The sequence below is a fragment of the Antechinus flavipes genome, chromosome 4, assembly GCF_016432865.1.
Source record: "Antechinus flavipes isolate AdamAnt ecotype Samford, QLD, Australia chromosome 4, AdamAnt_v2, whole genome shotgun sequence".
Classification (NCBI taxonomy): domain Eukaryota; kingdom Metazoa; phylum Chordata; class Mammalia; order Dasyuromorphia; family Dasyuridae; genus Antechinus; species Antechinus flavipes.
In genome coordinates, this window is record NC_067401.1 from 82,634,684 (window position 1) to 82,657,257 (window position 22,574).

At 35.3% G+C, this 22,574-nt stretch overlaps 1 protein-coding gene across 1 annotated transcript; it reads left to right on the forward strand.

Annotated features, from left to right (window-relative positions):
- The first annotated feature begins 51 nt into the window (after positions 1–51).
- TFB2M (transcription factor B2, mitochondrial) lies at positions 52–21,715 on the forward strand. Its single transcript, XM_051993448.1, has 8 exons — positions 52–502; positions 7,895–7,983; positions 10,556–10,706; positions 11,880–12,028; positions 13,050–13,136; positions 14,608–14,667; positions 16,044–16,195; positions 20,839–21,715. The coding sequence occupies exons 1-8, from the start codon at positions 202–204 to the stop codon at positions 21,023–21,025; spliced, it is 1,176 nt and encodes a 391-aa protein (XP_051849408.1). The 5' UTR covers positions 52–201; the 3' UTR covers positions 21,026–21,715.
- The last annotated feature ends 859 nt before the right edge of the window (positions 21,716–22,574 follow it).

A 22,574-nucleotide genomic window follows, 5' to 3' on the forward strand; every position in this document is an offset into this window, starting at 1 on the left:
TGGTTGGGAGGGACTTATCAGCACGCGTCGAGAGCTCTGTTTACTTCCGCTCCGCGCACTGTCAGAAAGGTCGTACGCGTGCGACTAGTTGAATGAAGTTGGTGATTGTGGGCCCGGCTTCAGCCCTAGCCCCGGCCCGGGCTCCGGCTCCGGTCCCAGCCCCAGCCCTGGCTCCGACAGACAGACCCTGAGGAGGAGAAGATGTGGGGGTCAGTGACTGGGCTTCCCGTGCGGTTGTCGTTGGCTACAGTGGTCGGAGCCTGCTTTCGCCACTGCCGCTGGGAAACAGGCTCGGGGTTCCTGACGCGGCCTCACCGGTGCCTGTCCCAGTCGTGCGTGGAACTACGATCCTTACCGAAAGTCGAGAAGTTGGAGGCGCCTTTGAAAAATAAAAAATGGCAGAGGCTTTTCCCGGGCAACGCGAAAGTGGCGAACACCGTGGTGGAGCTGCTGCAGGCAGGGCCTCCTGGAGCCGGCCCGCGGGTCCTCGAGTGCAATCCCGGTGGGTGAGGCTGCTGCGGGGCGAGGAGGGAACGTGGGGAGATCGGAACCCGAGAGTGCCTGCGTCGCCACCGGGTACTAGGCTTACCGAGTTCAGGTTTTGGTCCAGAGTACTTCCTATGTGACCGACCCGTTGTACTGGAGTGGGGGGGGCGGGGGAGGGAGGCCAGTCGGAGAAGATTAGTTGAAAATACCCTTGGCACTTTTTACTGCCTCTCGAATCTCGCTTAATACTTTTTATTTTGTGACTTACCGAGGGTCATACAGCTAGAAATTGTTAAGTCTCTAAAGTCGAATTTGAAGCCAGGTCCTCCCGAATCTAGGTCCGATACCCTATCCACAGCAACACTTCCCTATCTCTGTACATATTCCCAACCCTCACTCCCATTTCATTTGGTACACAAAGCTTGAGTAAATGCTGAAATAAGTGTCCTTTTGTTAGTTTTGATCTGCTACTTTTTTTGTTGCTGTTTTTGTTCTTAAGAGTCCAGGTATGTGATTGATTTGCTAGCACATAGAGGTATCTAGTTCCTCCTCAGTGGACTTTATGAGGATAGAACAGTGTAGGCAAATCATAGGATCATAGATTTAGAGCTGAAAGGACCCCCTTTCGTTTTTCTGGTGAGGAAACTGAGGCAGAGAGAAGTTAGGTGTTTTATCCAGGAACACAAGTGTAGTAAGGGGCCTAGCAAGAATCAAACTAAGCTCTTTTGATTCTTAAATATAATGCTTTTTCCATTTCACTTGCTCTCTGAAGACAAGATAAAGTCTTTAATCTCTAACCTTTTCTTGGATACATATATATATATATATATATAGTGCAATCAATGAACAAGCACCTATAAGCAATGAAAATACAAAGAAAAAGCAAAAATAGTTCCTGTTCTGGAGCATCTTATACTCATAGAAACATAGTATAAGTAAGTAGTAGATGGAAGGAAACCTTGGAGAAAGCCCTCAGGAGAAGATGACATTTAACCAGAATCTTAAAGGAAGACTAAAATGCTAAGAGTTGAGAAGAGAAAAATATTCCACTGGACTAGCCAGGGCAAAGGCACAATACTAAGAAAGAGTGTTATATGAAGAACAGCTAGAGAGCCAGTATGACTAGACTACAACTAATTTGTAGAGGGAACTAGAGGTTATAAGGAGACCTTGAAGTTTTGGGAGGGAAGGGGGAGTGTTCACAGTGCAATGACATGGTCAGATCTACACTTTAGAAAAATTACTTGTGCAGCTGAGGAGACAGTATTTGGGAAGAGACTTGAGGCTAGGAGACCAAGGAGGATACTCCCACAGAGAGCTTTTGAGAGCCTGAATTAGAATGATGACAGTCAGAGTAGGGATAATAAAATGCATTTGAGAGATATTGTAGAAAAAGTAATTATTAAATGACCTGGCACCTGATGTGGATAAATGGGGTAATCATGGGAGAGGAAATTCACTATGAAAATGAGCACGTGAACTTGGTTTCCTACTAGAAAGATGGTATGGTGAGTTGTCTGGAGAAAGTTAATGACTTGTTTTGGTCTTGGTTATTTTAAGATGTCTATGTAATATCCAATTTGAAATGCCCCTGCAGTCAAAGGATGCTCCAGTGTAGCTCAAAAGAAACTAGGATTTGCTAAATAGATATGAGTAGTCTTCATAGAGATAATAATTGAACCCATAAGACCTGATGACATCCCTAAATGAGAAAGTATTTTGAGAAAACAGAAGAGGATCCAGGGCAGAGTGTTGGGTCATATCTATAGTTAGTGTGTGTGATATGAAGGCAGATCAAGGAAAATAAATGTCTGTCTGACTGGCAGGAAAGCCAGGAGAGAACAGTCATAAAAACCCAGAGCAGAGAGAGTATTCAGAAAGATATTATCAGTGTCCAATGCTACAAGAAAGGTCAAGAAAGATGAGGAATGAGAAGAGAATATTTAGAGTTGGCAATTACAAGCATTCATTGGTAACTGAAGAGAGCACTTCCATTGAATTAGGCCAAAAGCCAATTTGTAGAGGATTTAGAAGAGAGGATCCAAAAAGTGGAGGTATAGATTGATTGTAGAATATTTTTCTTTCTTTTCTTTTTTTTTTTTTTTTTTTTTTTTTTTTTTGATTACTTGCCATTCAGGGGAAGAGGTGGGGGGAAGGGGGAAAAACTTGGAACACAAGGCTTTGCAATGTACAGTATTTTTCAAGGTGATTGGAAGAAAAGAAATATTGAACCAGTTTAATTGGATCTTTTGTGGGTTGGGTTTTTGTTTGTTGGTTTGTTTTTATGTATGCAGAGATTTGTAAACAGCTTCTTGTTTTTTGTTTTCAAAAGGAATCCTGACATCTGGGAGGTGGTTTCATGACACACAAGTGAATTGGATTTAAGTAAGGAAGAGCTATGCAAGGTCCCTAGCCTCATTTTCTCCCTGAGCTATCTGGGTTCTTTGACAAGAAATAGATTCAGATGACTACAGATGGTCCTATTGCAGTGGGAGACTAAGGCCTTTTTAAACTTAAAGTCTTTAACTAGTCTCATTTGTCATACCCATTCAGTGATTAAGGCTAGGTAGCAATTGAAAAGAATTTTCAGTTCTTTTACCTAGTCCAAAAAAACCCCCAAAACCCAAACACATAAATAAATATGGGATGGGGAAGATCCTCAAGGATTTTGGCCCACACTGAAATGATTGCTATTTACTTTTCACTCTGAGTCAATCAGAACCCATATAGTGACCTATTGGAACTTGCCCCGGATCTGTTGTTGGCCAGTCAATGAAAGAGTGGTTTGAGTTTAAGATCCAGCCCTTGAGAAAGAAATCTAGTCAGTAGATCCCAAAATATCTTTGGAAGATTCCCTGATTCCCACCCTTTTTCACCCCATCCCACCCTCACCTTCCCAAAAAAAAAAAAAAAAGTTTTTAAGAGCATTTGTCCTTTATGGACAGAGGGAGGAAAAGAGGGAAAGGAGAGAGACGGAGGAAGGAAGGAAGGGAGGAGTTTCCCAACTGACCAGTTCTAGTTGGGTCTCCATTGGGGCAGCTCTACACCCAGAGATTGTTGTTTGTCCTTCATTCTTTAAGAGGAACATGACTTCAAGAGAGATGATGACATGAAATTCAAGTGAATTGTATTTAAGTGACATAGAGCTGTGCAAGGTCACCTGCCTCACTTTCTCCTCCAGAGCCATTTCCTCCAGTTGCAAGATAATTAGAATCACTGGAAATGGACCTGAATTCAGTGGGAGATCTTTTTGGCCTTTTTAAGCCAAGATTTTTAACAGGTCTCAGGACTAAGGCAACCTTCCATTCTAGTCATTAAGAAAGGTAAGGTAGGCAAGGAATGGTCTCTTTTATCTAGTCCAAAAAAAAAAAATTCAATCTGGGAAAGGGAGACTCTCAGATTTTCTGGCCCAAAACAAAAACAATTGCTATTTACATTCACTCTAAGCCAACCAGGGCCCAAACAATGATCAAGTAGGACTTGACCTGGAACTAATTGTTGATCAATCTATAAGAATCGGTTTTAAAGTATGGTCCTTAAGAAAGAAATCTAGCCCTAAACCAAAGATGTCTTGCAAGATTTTAGCAATCAAAATTTACATTCCTTTAGGCAGAACACCTGCACTAAATGTAGTCCTTCGTCCACTGAAGAAAACAGTAAGGAACCAGTAAATAAAAAGAGATTGAAGATTTAGAGAGAGTGGGTATGATGGTGAGGATAGTCTGTTAGACAAAATAGGAAGAGATGAGATCAGGGATACATGTAGAGGTATTAATCTTTGCAAAGACTGGAGTAATGGAGAAGATAGTAAGGGATATGTCAGATTAATGTAAAATGAGAAGAGAAAATGTAGTTTGTTTAGAATGACCTTAATATTTTTGATGAAGACATGAGATGAAGTCCTCAGCCAAGAAGATGAGGTCTGAAAGTATTCTTGGATGCAGAGAGAATGAATAGGTTTGGAGTAGCCACATGGTGAGAGAGACAGAGAATCAAATAGGGAGGAATAGTAGATTCCTTTGTGTAGTGGAGCCCAATTAAGTTTGGACAGTATAAATTTATAAGGACTAAGTCAGCAGGATTTTTTAATTTCCTCCATTACTGTTGAGCAGTTTACAAATAGGGAAACCTGCAGATGCTGGAAATAATACAGGGTTAGGGTAGGGAAAAGCAGAATTATAGAGAAGACAAGGGATCAAGAAATTCAAGAATAGGAGATAAGTTCTGAGTTGAACTGGCTCACCAAGGGTCAACAATTGGAAAAGTTTGAAAGTATAATCAGAGCAAGGGTGATGGTTCAAGTAATACTGAGGCATGGAGGGATTGAAAGTTGTGGTGAAGGCAAAGATTAAATTTAGGAGGAAGAATAAGCTATAGAGGAAAAAATGGAGATAAAAGATTATACTCAGCCACAAGAAGTACAAAGTACATGGAAGTGAAACACTTGTGTCTGATATGTATGACTGAAGTGGAATGGGAGCAACTATAGATGAAACAGAAGCTAGAATACTGTATTTGAAGTAAGGAATTTTTGTTTTGTTCGAGGTAATAGGGTGAAGTGACATGATCAGGGTCACACAGCTAGTAAGTGTACTGGGTCAGATTGGATTTGAACTTGCTTCCTTTTGACTCTTCTCTATCCTTTCTCTACCTACTGAACCAATAGTGCATTTTTATTCCTATGTATTAGTGCATTTAACGTGATTTTAAGAAGGGTTTCACCCACCCTGCTCTAAGACTAAAAGGTACTGACCTGTTATTGGTAGAGGCATGGCCCTCATTTTAGCCTTCTTCATGTATGCTGATGAAATCTATCTGCTTTTCTCTAAAGTAGTTTTTATACCTTGTCTCCTTTGAGCCTCACAACCTGATGAGGGTTGCCCTGGCCACTGTTATTCTAATTTTAAAGATGAGGAACCTCAGGTTCAGACCGTTACTTGCCTATGGTCTAGCAATTAGTGATCTTCTGAGACCTTCCTGACTTGCAAATAAAATGATCTCTCTTAATCCAGAAATACTGAGCGATCATAGAGGTGGCAGAGAGTAAAGAAGAAATAAGCATTTATATGGTATCTGCTATAGGCCCTATGCTAAGCTCTTTAAAGCCATCTCATTTAATCACTACAACAACCCTGGGGAGGTATTACTATTACCCCATTTTACAATTGAAGAAATTGAGGCAGAGAGGCTAAATTATTTGCCCAGAGTCACACAGGTAGTAATCTGGGGCCAGATTTGAATTTAGATCTCCTCACTTCAGACTCAGTGCTCTATGCATTGTGCTACTTGGCTGCCTTAGAGATCAAATAGCTCATTTCCCAGGTGGGGAAACTGAGGCTAAGTGAAGCAAAGCAGTTTGTCTAAGATCATGGGCTGAGATGAGGACAGTGTCTCTACCAATAACAGGTCAGTATCTTTTAGTCTTAGATCAGGGCAAATTGGTGAAACCCTTCTCAGAATCATGTTAAATGCACGAATATATAGGAATACAATAGAAACCAGTCATATTGAAGTAAACATGTGATTTTCCCCCATCCAAGTACACATGCCTTGAAATCTACCTGTGGGCCTGTTGGGTATTAGATGTGGGTTCAGAATATCATGGGCCCAGATTTAGAACTCTTGTTTTAGAATAGAGATTTGCCTGGAACACTAAGGTTAAGTCACTTGCCCAGGTTCACAAGGTCTTTATATTTTAGACACAAGACTTGAAAGATCTTTCTGGTTCTAAGGATGACAGTACCCTTTGCCAAAACTCAACACATGCTATGTATCGGTTACTGTTTAAGACAATAATTAGCATTAATTTAATAAATAGTAATCATACTAATATCTTACCCTAGTTCAGGTATGATTCATTCCATTATCCATGGGATTTAAAAATTTCATTAGCCTCTTTCCTTACCTTAATGTGACAAAAAGACTTAGAAATTTAAGATTTAAATTGAAAATACAATGGTTCTAAATTGCTGTGATTAAAAAAAAAAAGTCAAAAATCATTTCTTGTCTGTCACTTTGCTAGGTTATGACCAGTCTGGGATAAGGGCAGTACGTCCAAATGGCTCTCATTTATTTGAATGCACACAAACACACATACATATATATCTGTATGTGTGTTTTCAAATGTATATGTATGTGTCCAAATGTCAGCAAGACAAGATGAGAATAAGTACATTTTTTGGGAGAAAGACAGGAATATCTGGGGAATCCGGATCCCCTTGAAGGTGGTACTTGAGTTGAACCTTGGAAGAGCCTAGGTTATGAGAAGGAAGTTCATTCTAGACAGAGAAAGCCAATGCAAGGACAGTGAAAGAATTTGGAGTGCTCTGTAAGGAACAGCAAAAAAGCCAGATTAGTTGGCCATATACATCTGGATATATGAAGGAAAGTACTGTGTGAAATAGGTTGATACTAAGTTGTGAAAGACTTTAAATTTCTAATAGAACACTTTAATAGTGGATCCCTAAAAATAATAAGAAGGTTCTCGAGTTTATTAAGTAGGGGGATGATGGTAAGAATAATGCTTTAGGAAAAGCATTGTAGTAAGTGGTATAAGATTGCTTAAAATGGAGTGAAGGGAAAGAGACCATTACAATAGAACAGGAAAGGGATGATTAGGATCTGAAATCGGGTAGCAGTAGTGTTACTGAATAAAGAGGGACATGTATGATAATTTCTGTGGAAGTAGAAGGGACAAGATTTGTTAGGTGATTAGATGTATAGCATTGGTGAGAATGAGGATTTGATGATATTGAAGTTGCAAATCTGTATGATTTGAAGTATGATAGTATTCTCAACAGAAATTAAAAAAAATTGAAAACAAATTTTGTGAGCAAAGATAATGAATTTTCTTTTGGACATGTTGAGTTTAATCCAGTTTGAAATGTCTAATAGGCGGGTAGTTATATAGGACTGAAGCTGAGGAGAAATAGTAAGGCTGGATGTGGAGATCATCATTAAACTTGTGAGAACAGATTGTTGCCATACTATTGAAGAAACTGAATGTGTGGATTAGTGACTTGCTCAGGCTTATATAGCTAGTGAGAATCAGTGTGGCATGCTTCCTCAGAGTGCTTTACCTGATAGCAAAAGTGTAAAACTATCAAAGGTCAGTTTTAACGTGTTAGTACTTTAAACAAATTAAAAGAAAAAGTTTTGATTCATCAAAAAAAAAAATTAAAATTAATGTAAAACCTTTATTTTTAAAATAAAGTTGAGGGCTTTTATTTTAGTATTTATATATTAAATTACTCACTTTTCTAATACAATTCTAGTGCCTGGTATATATTAAGCAGGTAATAAATGTATGTTTACTGATTGATTGACTGAAATAAAAGAATATAACATTTCCTAAGTGAAAATTATACTGTTGTTCCCCAAAATAACAAATTTTCTTTTCATATCGTAGGGCCTGGAATGATTACTTCTGCATTACTCAATGCTGGTTTACAAGTGGTTGCTCTTGAAAGTGACTTGACTTTTCTTCGATATTTAACGGTACATAATTTTAATTTCTTAAAAGAAATTTGTGTGTACAAAAACTTTCTCTGGTTTAGGAAAGTGGAACTAAGTACTTGTGGTTCATTTTACTTCTCATTGGTTTGTTACAAATTTCCTTCTAAGAAAGTCTACTGCATGGAATGTTAGAAAACTGGTGTTTTTTCCCCCCTCTTTAGAATATTATGAACTTAATCGTCAACAAAGAAAAATAACCAAACAAGGAATAAAATAATATACAAAATGTAATCTAAAGTAAATTTAAGTTTTTAAATCAACTTAGTTGATTTCCAGTTTTCTTAGTCTTTATTTTCCCTTCAAATACTCTTTGATCCAGTGGCACTGGTGTTCTTCTTCGTCTTACTTGATGCCCTATTTCTTGCATTCTTGCCTTTCCCTTGGTTATTCCCTAAGCCTGCATAGAATACTCTCCCTTCTTATCTTTATGTATCCACACTCAGTTCAAACCTTCTGCAAGACGATTTTCTAGTCTCCTCCTCAGCTAGTGCCTATCCTCTTTGATTATCTTCTATTAATTCTTTCTCTATACATAGATACATACTATATGTGTGTGTGTGTGTGTGTGTGTGTGTGTGTTTATATTGCATCTCTCTTTTATTCAACAGAAAAAATCACTCTTGCTGTACAATTTAAAAAACAAGATGTCTTTAGGAAATGTGTATTTCCCATTCTTTTTACATCAGTATTTTAGCATAATACCTAGTAGTTAGTTAAACACTTAATAAGTCTTGGTTTCCAGCCATAGACTTTTGCAAACTGTATGTCCCTGAGAAAGGGGAAAGGAAGGAAATAAGCATTTATATAGTACCTACTACATGCCAGGTGTTGTGCTAGGTGCTTTTTACAAATGTTGTCATTTGATCTTCATAATAACTTTATGAGAGGTAAGTGCTGTTATTATCCCCATTATACAGTTGAGAAAACTGAAGTAAATAGAGATTAAGTGACTTGTTCTGGCTCACCCAATTAGTAAAAGTCTGAGGCTGGATTTAAACTCAGATCTTTCTGATTCTAGGCCCAGCTATTTTCTATGCTACTAACTACCTCTAAAATGGTTAAATCTCTCTCTGATAGGGCAGGATGAGGGTAGATGGGTAGAAGGAGTTGAGGAAGGGAAGGGAATAAGCATTGACATCCTATTGTGCTAGGTAGTATACTGAGAGCAACTTTTACAAATTTATCTTGTTGGATTGTCTCAATAACCCTGCAAGGTAGGTCCTATTATGATTCCCATTTTACAGTTGAGGCCAATGGAGGTGAGAGGACTTGGCCAGGTTCACACTGTCTGAGTAGCTTCTGAAAAGTCTAGTGTCTGAGGCCAGGATTTGAACTCAAGATTCCTAACTTTGGGTCTTCTGTCCTCTTTGCCCCCAGATGCCCTTGTATGTAGGAGATGTGGTGAAAGTAGAAAAAGCAGGATTTGCTAGTGGTTTGGTCTTGTGGAAAGAGGGAGAGTGAGGAGTGTAGGATGGACCCAGGTTGTAAGCCTGGGGAAGTGGTGGTATTATCACCAGTAGTAGGAAGGTTGGAAGAGGTTCAGGCTTGGGGAAAGAATGAATGAATTTTTTTTTGGACATTTTAAGTTTGAAATGTCCAGAAAGAAATTGGTGATGCAGAGCTCAGCACAATAAACAGGACTAGAAGCTTGCCAAGTAATTACAGATGTATTGATGGAACTAGAACTTTGGTTCATAGTTTATTTAAAGTTAAACCTTTGTTGTTCTACAGTCTTAGTATTGGCTAAGAGAAGGCCTCATATAAGGTATCAAGCAAGAAGCATTTATTAAACATTTACCATGTGCTGGGCCCTGTGTTTAAGTTTATTATTATGAGCAAAAAAAAAAAAAGAGTGGCTACCCTAAAGGAGCTTGCATTCTAATGGAGGAAGACAATCTACAAAAGGAAACTGAAGGTGGGTTAGGAAGGTAGCCAGCATAAGGTCTTTCTAGAAGCACAGTTGAGAGGGGAATGAAGAGTGTTTATTTTGGGTCCCTGTCCAGAGTGGAGGCTCTGGGAGGAACTCAACAATAGAAGAAGGGAAAAGGGGGTTGCTACAGTAGAGAAATGTTCGAGGCTAAGAAAGTTGTATTCCTAGGAAGGATTGCAGCGTTCAAAATATTAGTAATACAGCTAGAAGGGAACTGTGGAGTATTGAACATGGTCAAGTCAGAAAGCTCAAGTTTACTACATGTGTGATCCCAGGAACAACATTTCCTATTTTCTGTATGTCTCCATTATCCTGATTTACTTAGAACTTATAAATGTCTGTGTTTTAGTCTAGAGCTATGTTTTTATTGGTGTGTTGAACTCCCAACATGGAAATTCTCTTCACTGGTAGGAATCAGCAACTTGTTTACCACATAGAGTTGCCCTGAGATTTGTTGGTGGCCCCCCAACTAGTATGTGTCAGTGCCAGAACTGAGAACTGCATAGTCTAAGGTAGCCTTTAATCACAATGTTATGTTACCTCAGTAAAACTTGATAAATAATTCTAAGGTAGAATATTCTACAGAGTTTATAAAGATTTTTAAATTTTTACTTTTTATTCTAGACCCTAAAAAACCATCTAGATGGACAACTAGAAGTAATCTACTGTGACTTCTTCCTTCGAGATCCCAGTAATAGAACATTATCACCACCTGTTATGTTTACCGAAACGCTTTTCAAGAATTTGGGAATAAAAGAAGTTCCATGGGCAGCAGGTAAATTTTGTTATTTGTTTAAAAAAATTTTTTTTCTAATAGGTTTATGTATTAGCATGCTTGTGAATGTGAATGAAACAGACAACAGATGTTTTCACTTTAATATAGAAGTATTCTGGATATCTGAATGTTCAGCTTCAACAAGAATTTCTCTGTTGCTACATAAAGAGCATTCTGCTTGGTATTGAAGAAAGGAATACAACAAACACATTACAATTTTAGTACAAAATGAGAACTACAAAGTGGGAGCTAGGCTCTAATCATTAAATAGTATTTTAGCCAGTAAAGAGGGGTGATTTAGGATGGAAACAGAGGAATGGCAGAGAGGTAGCATTCCAGATAGAGTGAGCAGAAACATGGGTTTAAAAGTAAAGTTTGAGTAGAATATGCCATATTGGGAAGAGAGTAGTATGAGAATTATCTGGAAAGAATGTTGGCCAAGGACCTAAAGATAAGTGATAGCCACTTATCACTTCATTATCCACTGCAGCTAATTGGCACAGTGAATAGAGCATAGGATTTGGAATCAGGAAGACATGAGTTCAGATGTGGTTTCAAGCACTTAGAGCTAAGTGACTCTGGGCACTAAGAGACCCTATTAGTCTCAATTTCCTCATCTTTAAAATGAGCTGGAGAAGGAAATAGCAAACTGCTCCAGCATCTTTGTCAAGAATACTCAAAAGGGGTCATGAAGAGTCGGATATGATTGAAAAATAACTAAACAATAATAAAAGGTGACAAATTTTATTCAGTAATAAAAGGGAACTATTGAAGGATTATTGATAGGAGAATCATAATTATATTTATATGGTAACAATGTAAATGATTTATGGGCGGCTAGTGGATAGGGAAGGTAAAAAGGGAGGGAAGAAGACTAATTAGAAGGTAATCTTGACATTTGGTAGTAAAGCACTGAACCATGTTGAGGGCAGTAAGAAGAGAGAAGAGAAGCATATTCAAGATATTTGTACATCAGATTATTAACTTGAATGTAGTCTTTCTATATAAAAGAGAGAGGCTCTAAGAAGTTAGGATTTAATTTTCTGAAATCAAGTATGTCGGATTTTCTGAAGACTGATTTGTTTGTTAATTTATTAATCTTTTACAATTCTGTTACAGAGAAAAAAATGTGCAGAATTTTTACTTACATATTCTTGCATGTTTTCATAACAGATGTTCCTGTAAAGATAGTTGGATTCCTCCCAACTAAAAACGAAAGAAATGTACTTTGGAAATTATTATATGACCTTTATTCTTGTAGTTCCATATATAACTATGGACGGGTAGAATTAAATATGTTTATTAGTGAAAAAGAATACAAGGTACGTTATTAAAAATCAATTGCTAACTATTCTGGTAACAACAGTTCTCTATTGAGTTTCTTAAAATCAGGAAGACTTTGGCTTGTTTGAATTTCCCTTCAGATGCTTACTAAATTAATGATATTCTGAAAGTCATTTAATCTTTCTGTAACTTAGTTTCCTTTTCTGAAAAGTGGGAATGGTAATAGCATTTACAAGTATTGTGAAGACCAAATGACATAATATATTTAAAATACTTTGCAAACCTTAAAAGCACTATATAAGTAGAACTATTACTAGTATTGATATTTATATTTCCGGACTGGTCACATTTGTGTGCTTTAAAGACATAAATCAGTCAGTCGGCATTTATTATATGTCTGCTATGTGTCAGCTGCTATGCTAAGCACTGTGACTACACATACAAGTAGAAAGATAGAACATACCCTTAAGGAGCTTATAATCTCATGGGGGAAGACAACACACAAAAGGAAGCTGAAAATGGGGAGCACATTGGAGACACTTAATAAATACTTGAGAATGTATTGATTATACAACAATTATCATTTTATCTTTATTATGAGATTTTTCTCATACCATGCTATAATGAAAGTAATTTTAAAACAGTTTAAAGAAAATCTGTTTTGCTTAAAGATCAAAGTTTAATACATGGGGCAGCTAAGTGGTGCAGTGGATAGAACACCAGCCCTGAAGTCAGGAGGACCTGAGTTCAGATTTGGCCTCAGATACTTAACACTTCCTAGCTGTGTGACCCTGGGCAGGTCACTTAACCCCAATTGCCTCAGCAAAAAATCAACCAACCAACCAAACAAACAAACAAAAAAAAAGGTTTAATACATCACATAGGTTTTTTAGAAGTTAAATCAAAGACAAAGCCCAGTAAAATAATGGATATTAACATTTTTGTTAATTTAGATTCATAGCTTTTACTTTTAGATATTAGAATAATGTCAGACTTGAATGTTAAATGACTGTGAAGGATTTTAATAATATGTAATTTATAAATATATTTTTTGGTCAGAAAATCACTTCAAAGCCAGGTGAAAAATATTATCAACCCATAAGTGTTCTCTGGCAAACAGCTTGTGAGATAAAGCTTTTGCATATGGTGAGTAAAATTATTCTTATTGTTAAATATTGCTCTTACCTCTAACTAACGTCCTGTGCATTACCTTTTACTTATATCAGAACTCCAAGAAAAAGCTATCTATATCCTCTGTCTCTACTTTTTTCCTCTCGTTTCCCAGTCTTTTGCAATCTGGCTTCTGGCCTTACCAACTGAATCTTCCATCTTCCAATTTAACAGTGATTTCTTAATTGCTAGTATCTTTTTCTTAGATCTTATTCTTCTTGACTTCAGCTATTCGCTGTTCTTTACACAAAATATTCTACAATGACAGTTCTTTTCTCCTCATCTTCAATTCCTAGTTTCCCATCCTCCTGCAAGTTCTAGCTAAAATTCACCTTTTATAAGAAGCCTTTCCCCATCCACTTTTCCCTTTGAGATTGTCTCCAATTTATTCTGCATAAAACTTGTTTTTCACAGTTGATTTCATGTTGTTTACCCTCCCTTAAACTGCAAACTCCTTGAAAACAAGGACTTTTTGCCTTTTTTGTTATTTTTTTCATTAGCATAGTGCTTGGCACAAAGTAGGTGCTTAGTAAATGCTTAATGAATGCTTATTGACTTGATTAAATATTCTTCTGGAATTTGATCCCTGTTGACCAAGCTCTTGATACTGTTTACCATGGTCTCCTAAATTTAATTCCTCTCCATTTTTTTTTTTTTAATGACTGTTCTTTCCCCTCTCCCTCCCCTCCCCCCCACTTATACATTTCTGACTGCTCCTTATGGGACATCTCCTTATTGGTCTCCTTTGCTAGATTTTCTTCCCCGAGCCCCTTAGCAATGATTCTCTTCAAAACTCTGTGCTGAGCACTTCTCTCTATAGTGTCTCTCTGTCTGTGTTGGACTAAATGGAGAAGTTGGATTTAAAGGTAAAAACTATATAAGTGGAAGTTGTTTTTTTTTTTTTTTTAGTTTTCATTTTGTATCTTTTTTTTAAAAAGATCATTATCTATAAAATTAAAGTATCATTTATTATATGCTTACTGAGTGCTAGTTAATATACTAAGCTCTAGGAATACATACATCCCTTAAGGCGCTCACATTTTAATGGGAGAGAACATTATTTAAAAGCAAACTTTCAGAAGAGGTGGAACTACAGGAAAAGAGTCAGATCCAGAGTCAAGAATGAGGACATGAATGACTTGGATATCCTCCTTTTCTAGGAATAATCAGCCAATCAGAGACACAGGGGTGGAGCATAGTCTCAGTGTGAGAAATCCAGGAATAGAATGAATTTAAGGACTTCTGTGGCTGGTAATACAGAAGAATGAAGTCATTACCCACCCCCCAAAAATTGCAATTAATGTTTTAAAATCTTATTTAAAAAATATGCTGTATTAATAATACCCCAAAATAGGTAACATAGATATAAGGCAGGAATAAGTTGTTTTGTTGGAAATTTTGGTGGCATTAAAACAGTTTGTGGGATTTGTTTCTTTGTTTTCCCAAGGAGCCTTTATCGTCTTTTGTAACCTTCAAAAATGGATCACTGGTATCACTAAAGAACAAGGTAAGAACCAATGCTTTACAGACATGATTAGTGTGTTAATTTGTCTTGTTTAACTACTTTGTTATGGGGGAATATTTGTTACAGAGAAAGGATTGGAAGAATCATTAAGAAATAACAGCTATAAAGATAACTGTATAAACATGTATACATATATTGGATTTAACATATACTTTAACATATTTAACATATATTAGACTATCTGCCATCTAGGGGAGGGTGTTGGGGGGGAAGGAAAGGAAAAGTTGGAATGGAAGGTTTTGAAAGAGTCAGTATTGAAAAATTACCCATGCATATGTTTTGTAAATAAAAAGCTATTAAAAAAATTACTATACAAAAGAGAAAAAAATGAACAAGAAATGATAGCTATGTAGAAAAAACATTTTACTTCAAATAGTGTGTATTCCCTATATTTTTTTATGTGAAAAAAATTTTTTAATTTACTTTTGTTTTGATAAAGATAGAAATTTTTGGACTTTTTTTGTATTTCATCAGGAATACTTAAAATGTTAGTGCATTGAAAATGAAAACTTTTTAATATTTGAAACAGTCATACCTGAGAAATGAAAATATTATATTTTTAAATTTGAATAATGTGACTTGTGAAAAAGTAATGTTTACATTTCTATGAAATTATCTGGAGTGAAATAATAGATTATCTACAATCCTCAGTTCCATTGGGGAGAACTAAGAGAATATTCATAATGATTACCACAGTATAAATGAAAAGATTCCTTAAAGGATGTTGAACTCTTTATTTTAGCTGACTTCCAAATTTTTTAATGTTAAATAGGTCATAAAGATTACTTTGTACAGACTTGTCAACTCAATTTAAAGATTAAATTTATCTTTTTGTCCCTGACCTTTTAGATTTAAAAGTGCTTTTGATGTTGTTCTTTGGCTTGAAGTCAGTAGAAATTTCTGATATTTCAGTCATAACTTTGATTTTTATTTTAATATTTATTAATATAAGTTATACAAGTTAGTAAACTTATATTTGGATGGTTTAAAACCTATAAAATTGGTCAAGAGGATACTGAGTTTCTTTTTGCATCTGCATCATCCTAAGATATTACTGATTTTTTTTAAAACAACATTAGTACAATTTAAGAATTATATTATAGATTATCTTAGGCCATCTTGTCTAGTCTTAGGAAACTAAGGTGCCTGAAATGAAGTGATTAGCCCAGATTCACCCAGACAATTGGTGGCAGAGAGATGATGTCAACCTAGAGTTCTGGCTCTTACTCTCCTCCCTCTACCTCTGACCTAGAGTCTTAGTTAAATTAAAACAGGGTCTGGTTCTCGTCCTAGCAATATTTTTCGTCTAAATTTTTCTTCCTTTTCTTCTTCTTTTTTTTAAACTTTATTCTCTCCAGGAATTGGAAAAGAAGCATCTATATTTTATTCGATTAACTCCTCGAAGAAATTTATTTACAGATAATTTAACATCTGTAAACTCATATAATTTTATATGCATGGTTAAACAATGTCTTAATAAGAGCAAATCTAAATTAATTGATATGTTTAGGTAAGTATCAAAAAAGGTGAGTTCATGAGGATTGATATTTCACTAATATTCCAGAATTGGTTTTGTATATTTGATTAACTTAGAATGAGTCACTGTATCCTTATTTTCTCCTTCCCTTCAGTCATACATATCTTTCCATTTTTTTCCACTTCTCTGAAATAGTAAATTAAATTCCCTTTTTTGAGTCAGTCATCAGGAGTTAATTAAATTTGACCTACTTTGTCTTTGCCTTAAGTCAAATAAACGAAATAGTCTGTTGTTTGTTAGGAGCATAGTAATTGGAGCTGGAATCAAGAATATCTGAGTTTGAATTCTGATGTAGAGACCTACTGATCATATGCAAGTTATTTAACTTCTCTGAGGTCTCATTTTCTCGTTGGCGTAATTAAGAGTCAGTGGTTTCTAGAAGTTTATATCTATGACTCTTCTCACTAATATGGAGAAAATGAGCATCATCTTTTATATATCCTACAAACTAGTTGCTTTTCCTCTTCTACTTCATTATCTATTCCCCCTCTGTCTTCACTAAGCTGAGGGTGTAAAATTGGAGACCCCAATTCAATATCCATAGAAGCAGGCAAAGAGTGACACTGAGGTAGCTCCCTGCTTCACAAACTTAGGCCAAAAAGTTACATGAACCTGAAATTCCAAAGGAAATTATAAATGTAAACTGTATCATTTTAGTCTTTTTTCCTGCTTTCTCTTAAATACACATACATATTTAAAATAGTCCCTTTACATGCCCAACTTTTTGGAGATAGAAAGATAGAAAGAACTAGCTGAACAATAATTATATGGTACTTGTGTAGCACTTTATAGTTGGCAAAGTGCTTTATATCTACAAGTTATTCCAAAAGTCTTAGTGCAGTTTTAGGCTCTAATAGCTTTTTCAGATATCCTATATAGTCTCATTTTGATCCTTATAACAACATGTGAAGTGGGTAATGCAAGTTTTCTATTATTATTCATTATTTAAAGGACACCTTATTAGTTTATCACATTCAGTGCCATATTAGAAAGACTGTTATTTACATCTTTTAGACATCTTTTTGAAATTAGACATCTTTTGAAATATGAAAAATTTTAGCAGTTTTTAGTTTAAAAAAATACACCACATTTCTGGAAGCAAGTTTCTGATTGCCTGGTGAATTATTTGATGTTAGTCAAAACTCGAGATTGTAAAAATATGAAATACCATGTATAAAACTAGATACTGTTAGAGTTGAGATAAAATTAAGATGCAAACTTAAGAGAAAGAGTTTTAAATATTATAGAATTATAAACACCTATGAAAGGGAATTGTGATGTTGATTAAAAGAATGTTCATAATAGGAAAGTAGAGAAGAAAAAGTTGAGGACAATTTCCAAAGGTAGTGTTTGTGGCTTATTGAGAGGACATGTTCTCATATCATTTGGAAAAAAACCATGAAGGTAGATTTTTCAGTGTGTGGGAAAGAGTATTTTCTGAATCTAAATGTGGTTTCAAAGTATATTTCCTTTCAAATGTAATGCATAGTAGTGAAGATAAGATTAGAAAAAAAGAGAAAATAGAAGTGAAGGGAAAAAAACCAATGATGGATTAATGTGTACCCAACAAGGACAAAGCAAGTTTAATTTAAGTAAGCCTTTGCTTACACAAGTAGTTACTGTTAAAAACAGTAACTGATCTGAATTTAAAGAAATGTTAATAAATTGCTCCAAGTAGTTAGTCAAAAAAAGAAAAAAATACAAAACCCCCAAACATTTAAGTATCTATTATGTGCCAGAATTATGTTAGACTTTGATACTACACCTAGAGAAAATGTAGAAAGCAAAGATAGTTTAGGCCAGAGCTTTAGGATTCTAGTTAATGGAGCTTGGCTACTTGCAGATTTATCAGTGCTGGAGCTACAGAGACCAAAGTGAAGTCCAAAGGACCAAAGTCCCTGCCCTTCAGGGGCTTATATTCTCTTGGAGAAGACAAAGAGTTAATAAACAAAATAGTAATTATGTAATTTGGTAGAGTCAGATACTGATAATTAGGGGATCAGGAAAATCCACAAACAGCTTTTTAAGTGCTTACTAGGTATGAGCACTATTGTGTGCTATGGTGCAAAGAGACAGCTCTTGCCCTCAAGGAACTTAACATTCTAATAAGGGAGACATGCATGTGTGTACTAGGTACATTCAGAGTAAATGAAAGGTACTCTAAAAGCAGAAGTCTATAGAAAGTGTAGGGGGGGGAGGGGAAGACAAGAAACGGTTCCTATAAGAGATGAGTCTTGAAGGAAGACAGAAACTAAGAGGCAGGCAGGGGTGAGGGGGGCAGAGAATTATGGGAAAGGGGGAGAGCCAATGCAAAACCTTGGATTGAAGAGGCATGTTGTCATGTATGAAGAACAGTAAGAAAGCCAATTTGGCTAGATTTTGGTGTGTATGAAAGGAAGTGATGTGTCATTAGGGCTAGTAAAGTAAATTGCAGCCAAATTGTGTGAAGAGCTTTGAATGACAAATAAGGAAATCTACATTTGAACCTAAAGATAATAGAGAGCCTTGGTGTTTATTGGGAAATAGGAAATGATCAGAGCTGCACTTTAGGAATATTCCTTTGGTAGTTGTGCAGGATTGATTTGAGACAAGGGAGATCAATGAGAAGACTATTCCAAGTTTAGACAAGATACAGTGAGGTCTTGAATAGGGGAATTGGCTGTATATGTAGTGAGAAACAGGTAGTTGTAAAATTTGTTGTGAAGATAGAAGCAGCAAGATCTGTCAGGTGAGATGATATGTGGGGTTTTTGAATTTGGTGACTAGAAAGGTGGCAGCTTCTTTGATAGGAACAGGAAATTTCAGAAAAGAAGTGAATTTGGGGGGGAAGATAATTAGGTCTGTGAATGGTTTGCCATAGCTGAGGATGCTTGCCTTGGCATCCAGTCATTTCCTGTTTAATAAATCTTGCTTTCCTGGATTTTCTTCAAAAATCAGCTCAAACACCATATATTCTAGGACAGGACTTCTTAAAAATTTCCACTCGTGACCTCTTTTCACTCAGATTTTTATGTAATCCTGAATATATTGATATGTAAAGTAGGAATACAATTCAAACATTTCCAGATAATAAACCATAATTTCACTACCCCCATATTGAGTTACAAGTGAATTCGCAATGCACAATTTAAAAAGCAGTATTCTAGGTAATTCTCTTGGTCCTAATTCTTAATGCTTTCTTTCTCAGATGTCTTTCTATCTTGGTTGTTTTTATTTTGTTTTCCACTTTATAATACAATCGCCTAAACGGCAGGGACTAACTTTTTGGCATTCTTAGTATTGCCATTATTTAGCACATAGTAAATGCTAAGTGAATAATTATTAATTTGTCTATTGAGAGAGCATCAGTTTCATTTTTTGTTTATATTGTTTGGCATTTGTCATATCTAAAGTCTTCCTGAACTTTAAGAAAATACCAATGCTATATAGGTATGATGCTTTAGATTAACATACAAGTTTCTGACCTGCAGTTTCTGAATTCTGAACCATATCTCCACTGTATTTTTTTCTGTCCTCTTTCAATTCACTTTGACAATGAAATCAGAAAGATGTGTCTAGTACTTAGTTTGGAGGATTTTGTTGAATTTTCCCCATAATTTCTCTGCTTCTTCATCCTGTGCAGTAGACATTGGTGTGCAGGCTTCATTTAATCCTTACAGTGGTTTTTTTTTTTTTTTTTTTTTAACTAAATTCCCGTTCATCCTGGATGTTAATAAGAGAAGATTACCGAGTGAAACAATAAAATGTTTCATTTTGCCATACAATGAACCCAGATTCTTTCAGCTTCTCTATTGACCTCTCAAAAGAAAATCCATTTAGATGTGTCTTCTATATGTTTTCATGTTTGATTTGTAGTGATGGTGTCAGTATCCAAGAGATTCAATTCCTCCAGCAATAGAGTAATTCATTAATGGACAAATATCTCACTGTTAAGTGAATGTTTATTTAGTGGTTTAAAAATTATGTGTGAGATTGTTAATATCTTCAGCCATTATCACTGTATAAAGGGGCTGCACAGTTGAGGACCATTTTTATTTTTGTCACTCTTACCAAAAAAACGCATTGCTTAATTTGCCAACTAGCTAGTGATGAGTGCCTTCATATTTAGCCAAGCTAGTTCTAGAAGAGTATGTGCACTATTTTATTAGAACTTCTCAGAATTTCCACTCTTTTGGCTTGGGTTTGGAGAGCCCAGGGTCACCTTCACACCTTCACACACTTCATAATTTTGTATTACAGTAGAATTCTCTGCAAATATTGTGTTATAAATATAGTGGAATTGAAGATGTCATTGTTAAAGTAAACCTGATATTTTGAGTTGAAGTAGGAGAGATGACCGCACAGAAAATTATAGTTTTAAGCCATTTTGTAAAAATAGTTGAAAAAAAGAATGTGATTAGAGAGATTATCTCCTTTTAAAAAGTACAAACCTGTCATTTTCCAAGTCATTGTAGCTATCATTTAAGACTGGCAATCAACACAATAAATACCTTTGAATTTGTAGCTTAATTCATTCATAACTAGTTGGTTTTAAAAGATAAGTTCTTTATAACTTTTTGTATTTTTTGAAAATGTTAATTAAAAGAATGAAATAAACCTGTTTATATATTTTGCAGCTCATGGTGTATATGTGAACCAGAAGCTTTACTTCAACAACTAAACAAACAGAACCATGAACTTATAGGCAGTTTGTACCCAGAAGAGTTTAAATATCTTTTTGAAGCTTTGGAGCGTTCTGAAACTTTTACCCAAAAATGGATATATGATCATTTCATGCAAAATGCAGCTCTAGCAAGCCCCTAAGTCACAAGGATTTTGTTAACTGGAGAAGTTACTTTCACAAATTATGATGCAAATTAAAAAGGAATGGGTTAGAAAAATTTGCGTCCTTTTAACTAGGAATAAATGGTTTTGTTTTACAAAGTCAGAGGATAAATTTGCTAAAAATTCATGCTGATTTTTTTTTTAACAGTTGGTGCTGTTAATATATAAAATGTATAAATAAAATTTTCATTTAACTACTGATTTGATGAGCTGAAAATTAATGGTTTGTTTTTTGTTATGCAAAATTCTTCACTATTACTTAACTGCTTAGTAAATTGGATCAACTACTAAAGGGAAATTTATTTAGGTTAAATTCCAGCCCTATTCAGCATTTTAAATTGAATACATTTAAGAATTATACTTTCACATGGATTTATTGCTGGTTATATTTCATCTGTCTTAAAAAGCAAATAAGATTGACTCAATTAATTGCAAGTTTTACTTTTCAAGTTTGTGAAGTTATGGTTGCAAGACCTGAAAAATAAAATTTTAAGATATTTTATTTAAGCTTTTTTTAAAATCAGAATTTCTTTTCTAATGGGTTTTGCGTTATTCTTACAAAGCCTAAATTTTTTAATCTAAATACTTCAATGGCATAATATGTAAATTTGTTAAAATGTTGTATTACATATATGTATATTTTAATAAAGAAATATAAATTATAAAGTATCACAACATTCTTTTTTGTATTTTCTTTTAAAATTCATTTGCTTCATCCTGTCAGTGAGATGAAGGAATGAAAAATTGATAAGATTTTGTTCATATGGTAAGATAACATGTTTGTGACCCTAATATGATCATCACAGGTCAAGGGTCTAATCTGCCATTTGTCATAATATAGAATATATTGTTAAGTCACTAAACTTTCATACCTTTCATTTCTTGCTTGGCATATTAAAAACAAAGTAGTTCTAGATTTAAAATCAAAAGACCTGATCTATCTCTTGATTCTGACACTTAACAGCAATCTGGCTTTATCCATAGGATTATTACTTTAGAACTAGAAAAGATGTTAGAGACCAGGGCTAGAAGTTAATTGCTCATGGCAACATAGCTCCAAACCTCTAAATAAAATCCTTCCTTTGTATCAAATAAACCAGAGGTTTCAAAGCACTGTAGCACTACTGGCTGAACCAGATTAAAATGTAATTGGGAAATATTTAATAAAATAAAATACAATAGAATGTAGATAGTATCACTATGTAGATTTGAGTCAATACTTGGCCTATAGGGAACCTCATATGGTTTAGTTGCTCCCCCTCTTTTTTGTTTTAAGTTTGACACACTTAAAATCAATATAAATAAATATTTCTGAAAATGTATTTTATTCTGCATCACTAGTCCATCACTTTTTAACTATGGGAGGCATACTTTATACTTATAGTGCAGAGCTTTAACATTTTCCACTTGTGACCCCCTTTCACCCAAGAAATTTGTACATGGTTCCAGGTATATAGATACACAAATCAAACATATACTGAATGATGGTGACGATATGATAAATCAGAATTTTGTGACTCCTACATTC

Bases quoted from the DNA above. Each gene is read 5' to 3' on its own strand.
- TFB2M (XM_051993448.1), top strand. From the start codon at position 202: ATGTGGGGGTCAGTGACTGGGCTTCCCGTGCGGTTGTCGTTGGCTACA. The intron at 503-7,894 runs GTGGGTGAGGCT...TTCATATCGTAG, and splicing joins GGTCCTCGAGTGCAATCCCG to GGCCTGGAATGATTACTTCT. The intron at 14,668-16,043 runs GTAAGAACCAAT...TATTCTCTCCAG, and splicing joins TGGTATCACTAAAGAACAAG to GAATTGGAAAAGAAGCATCT.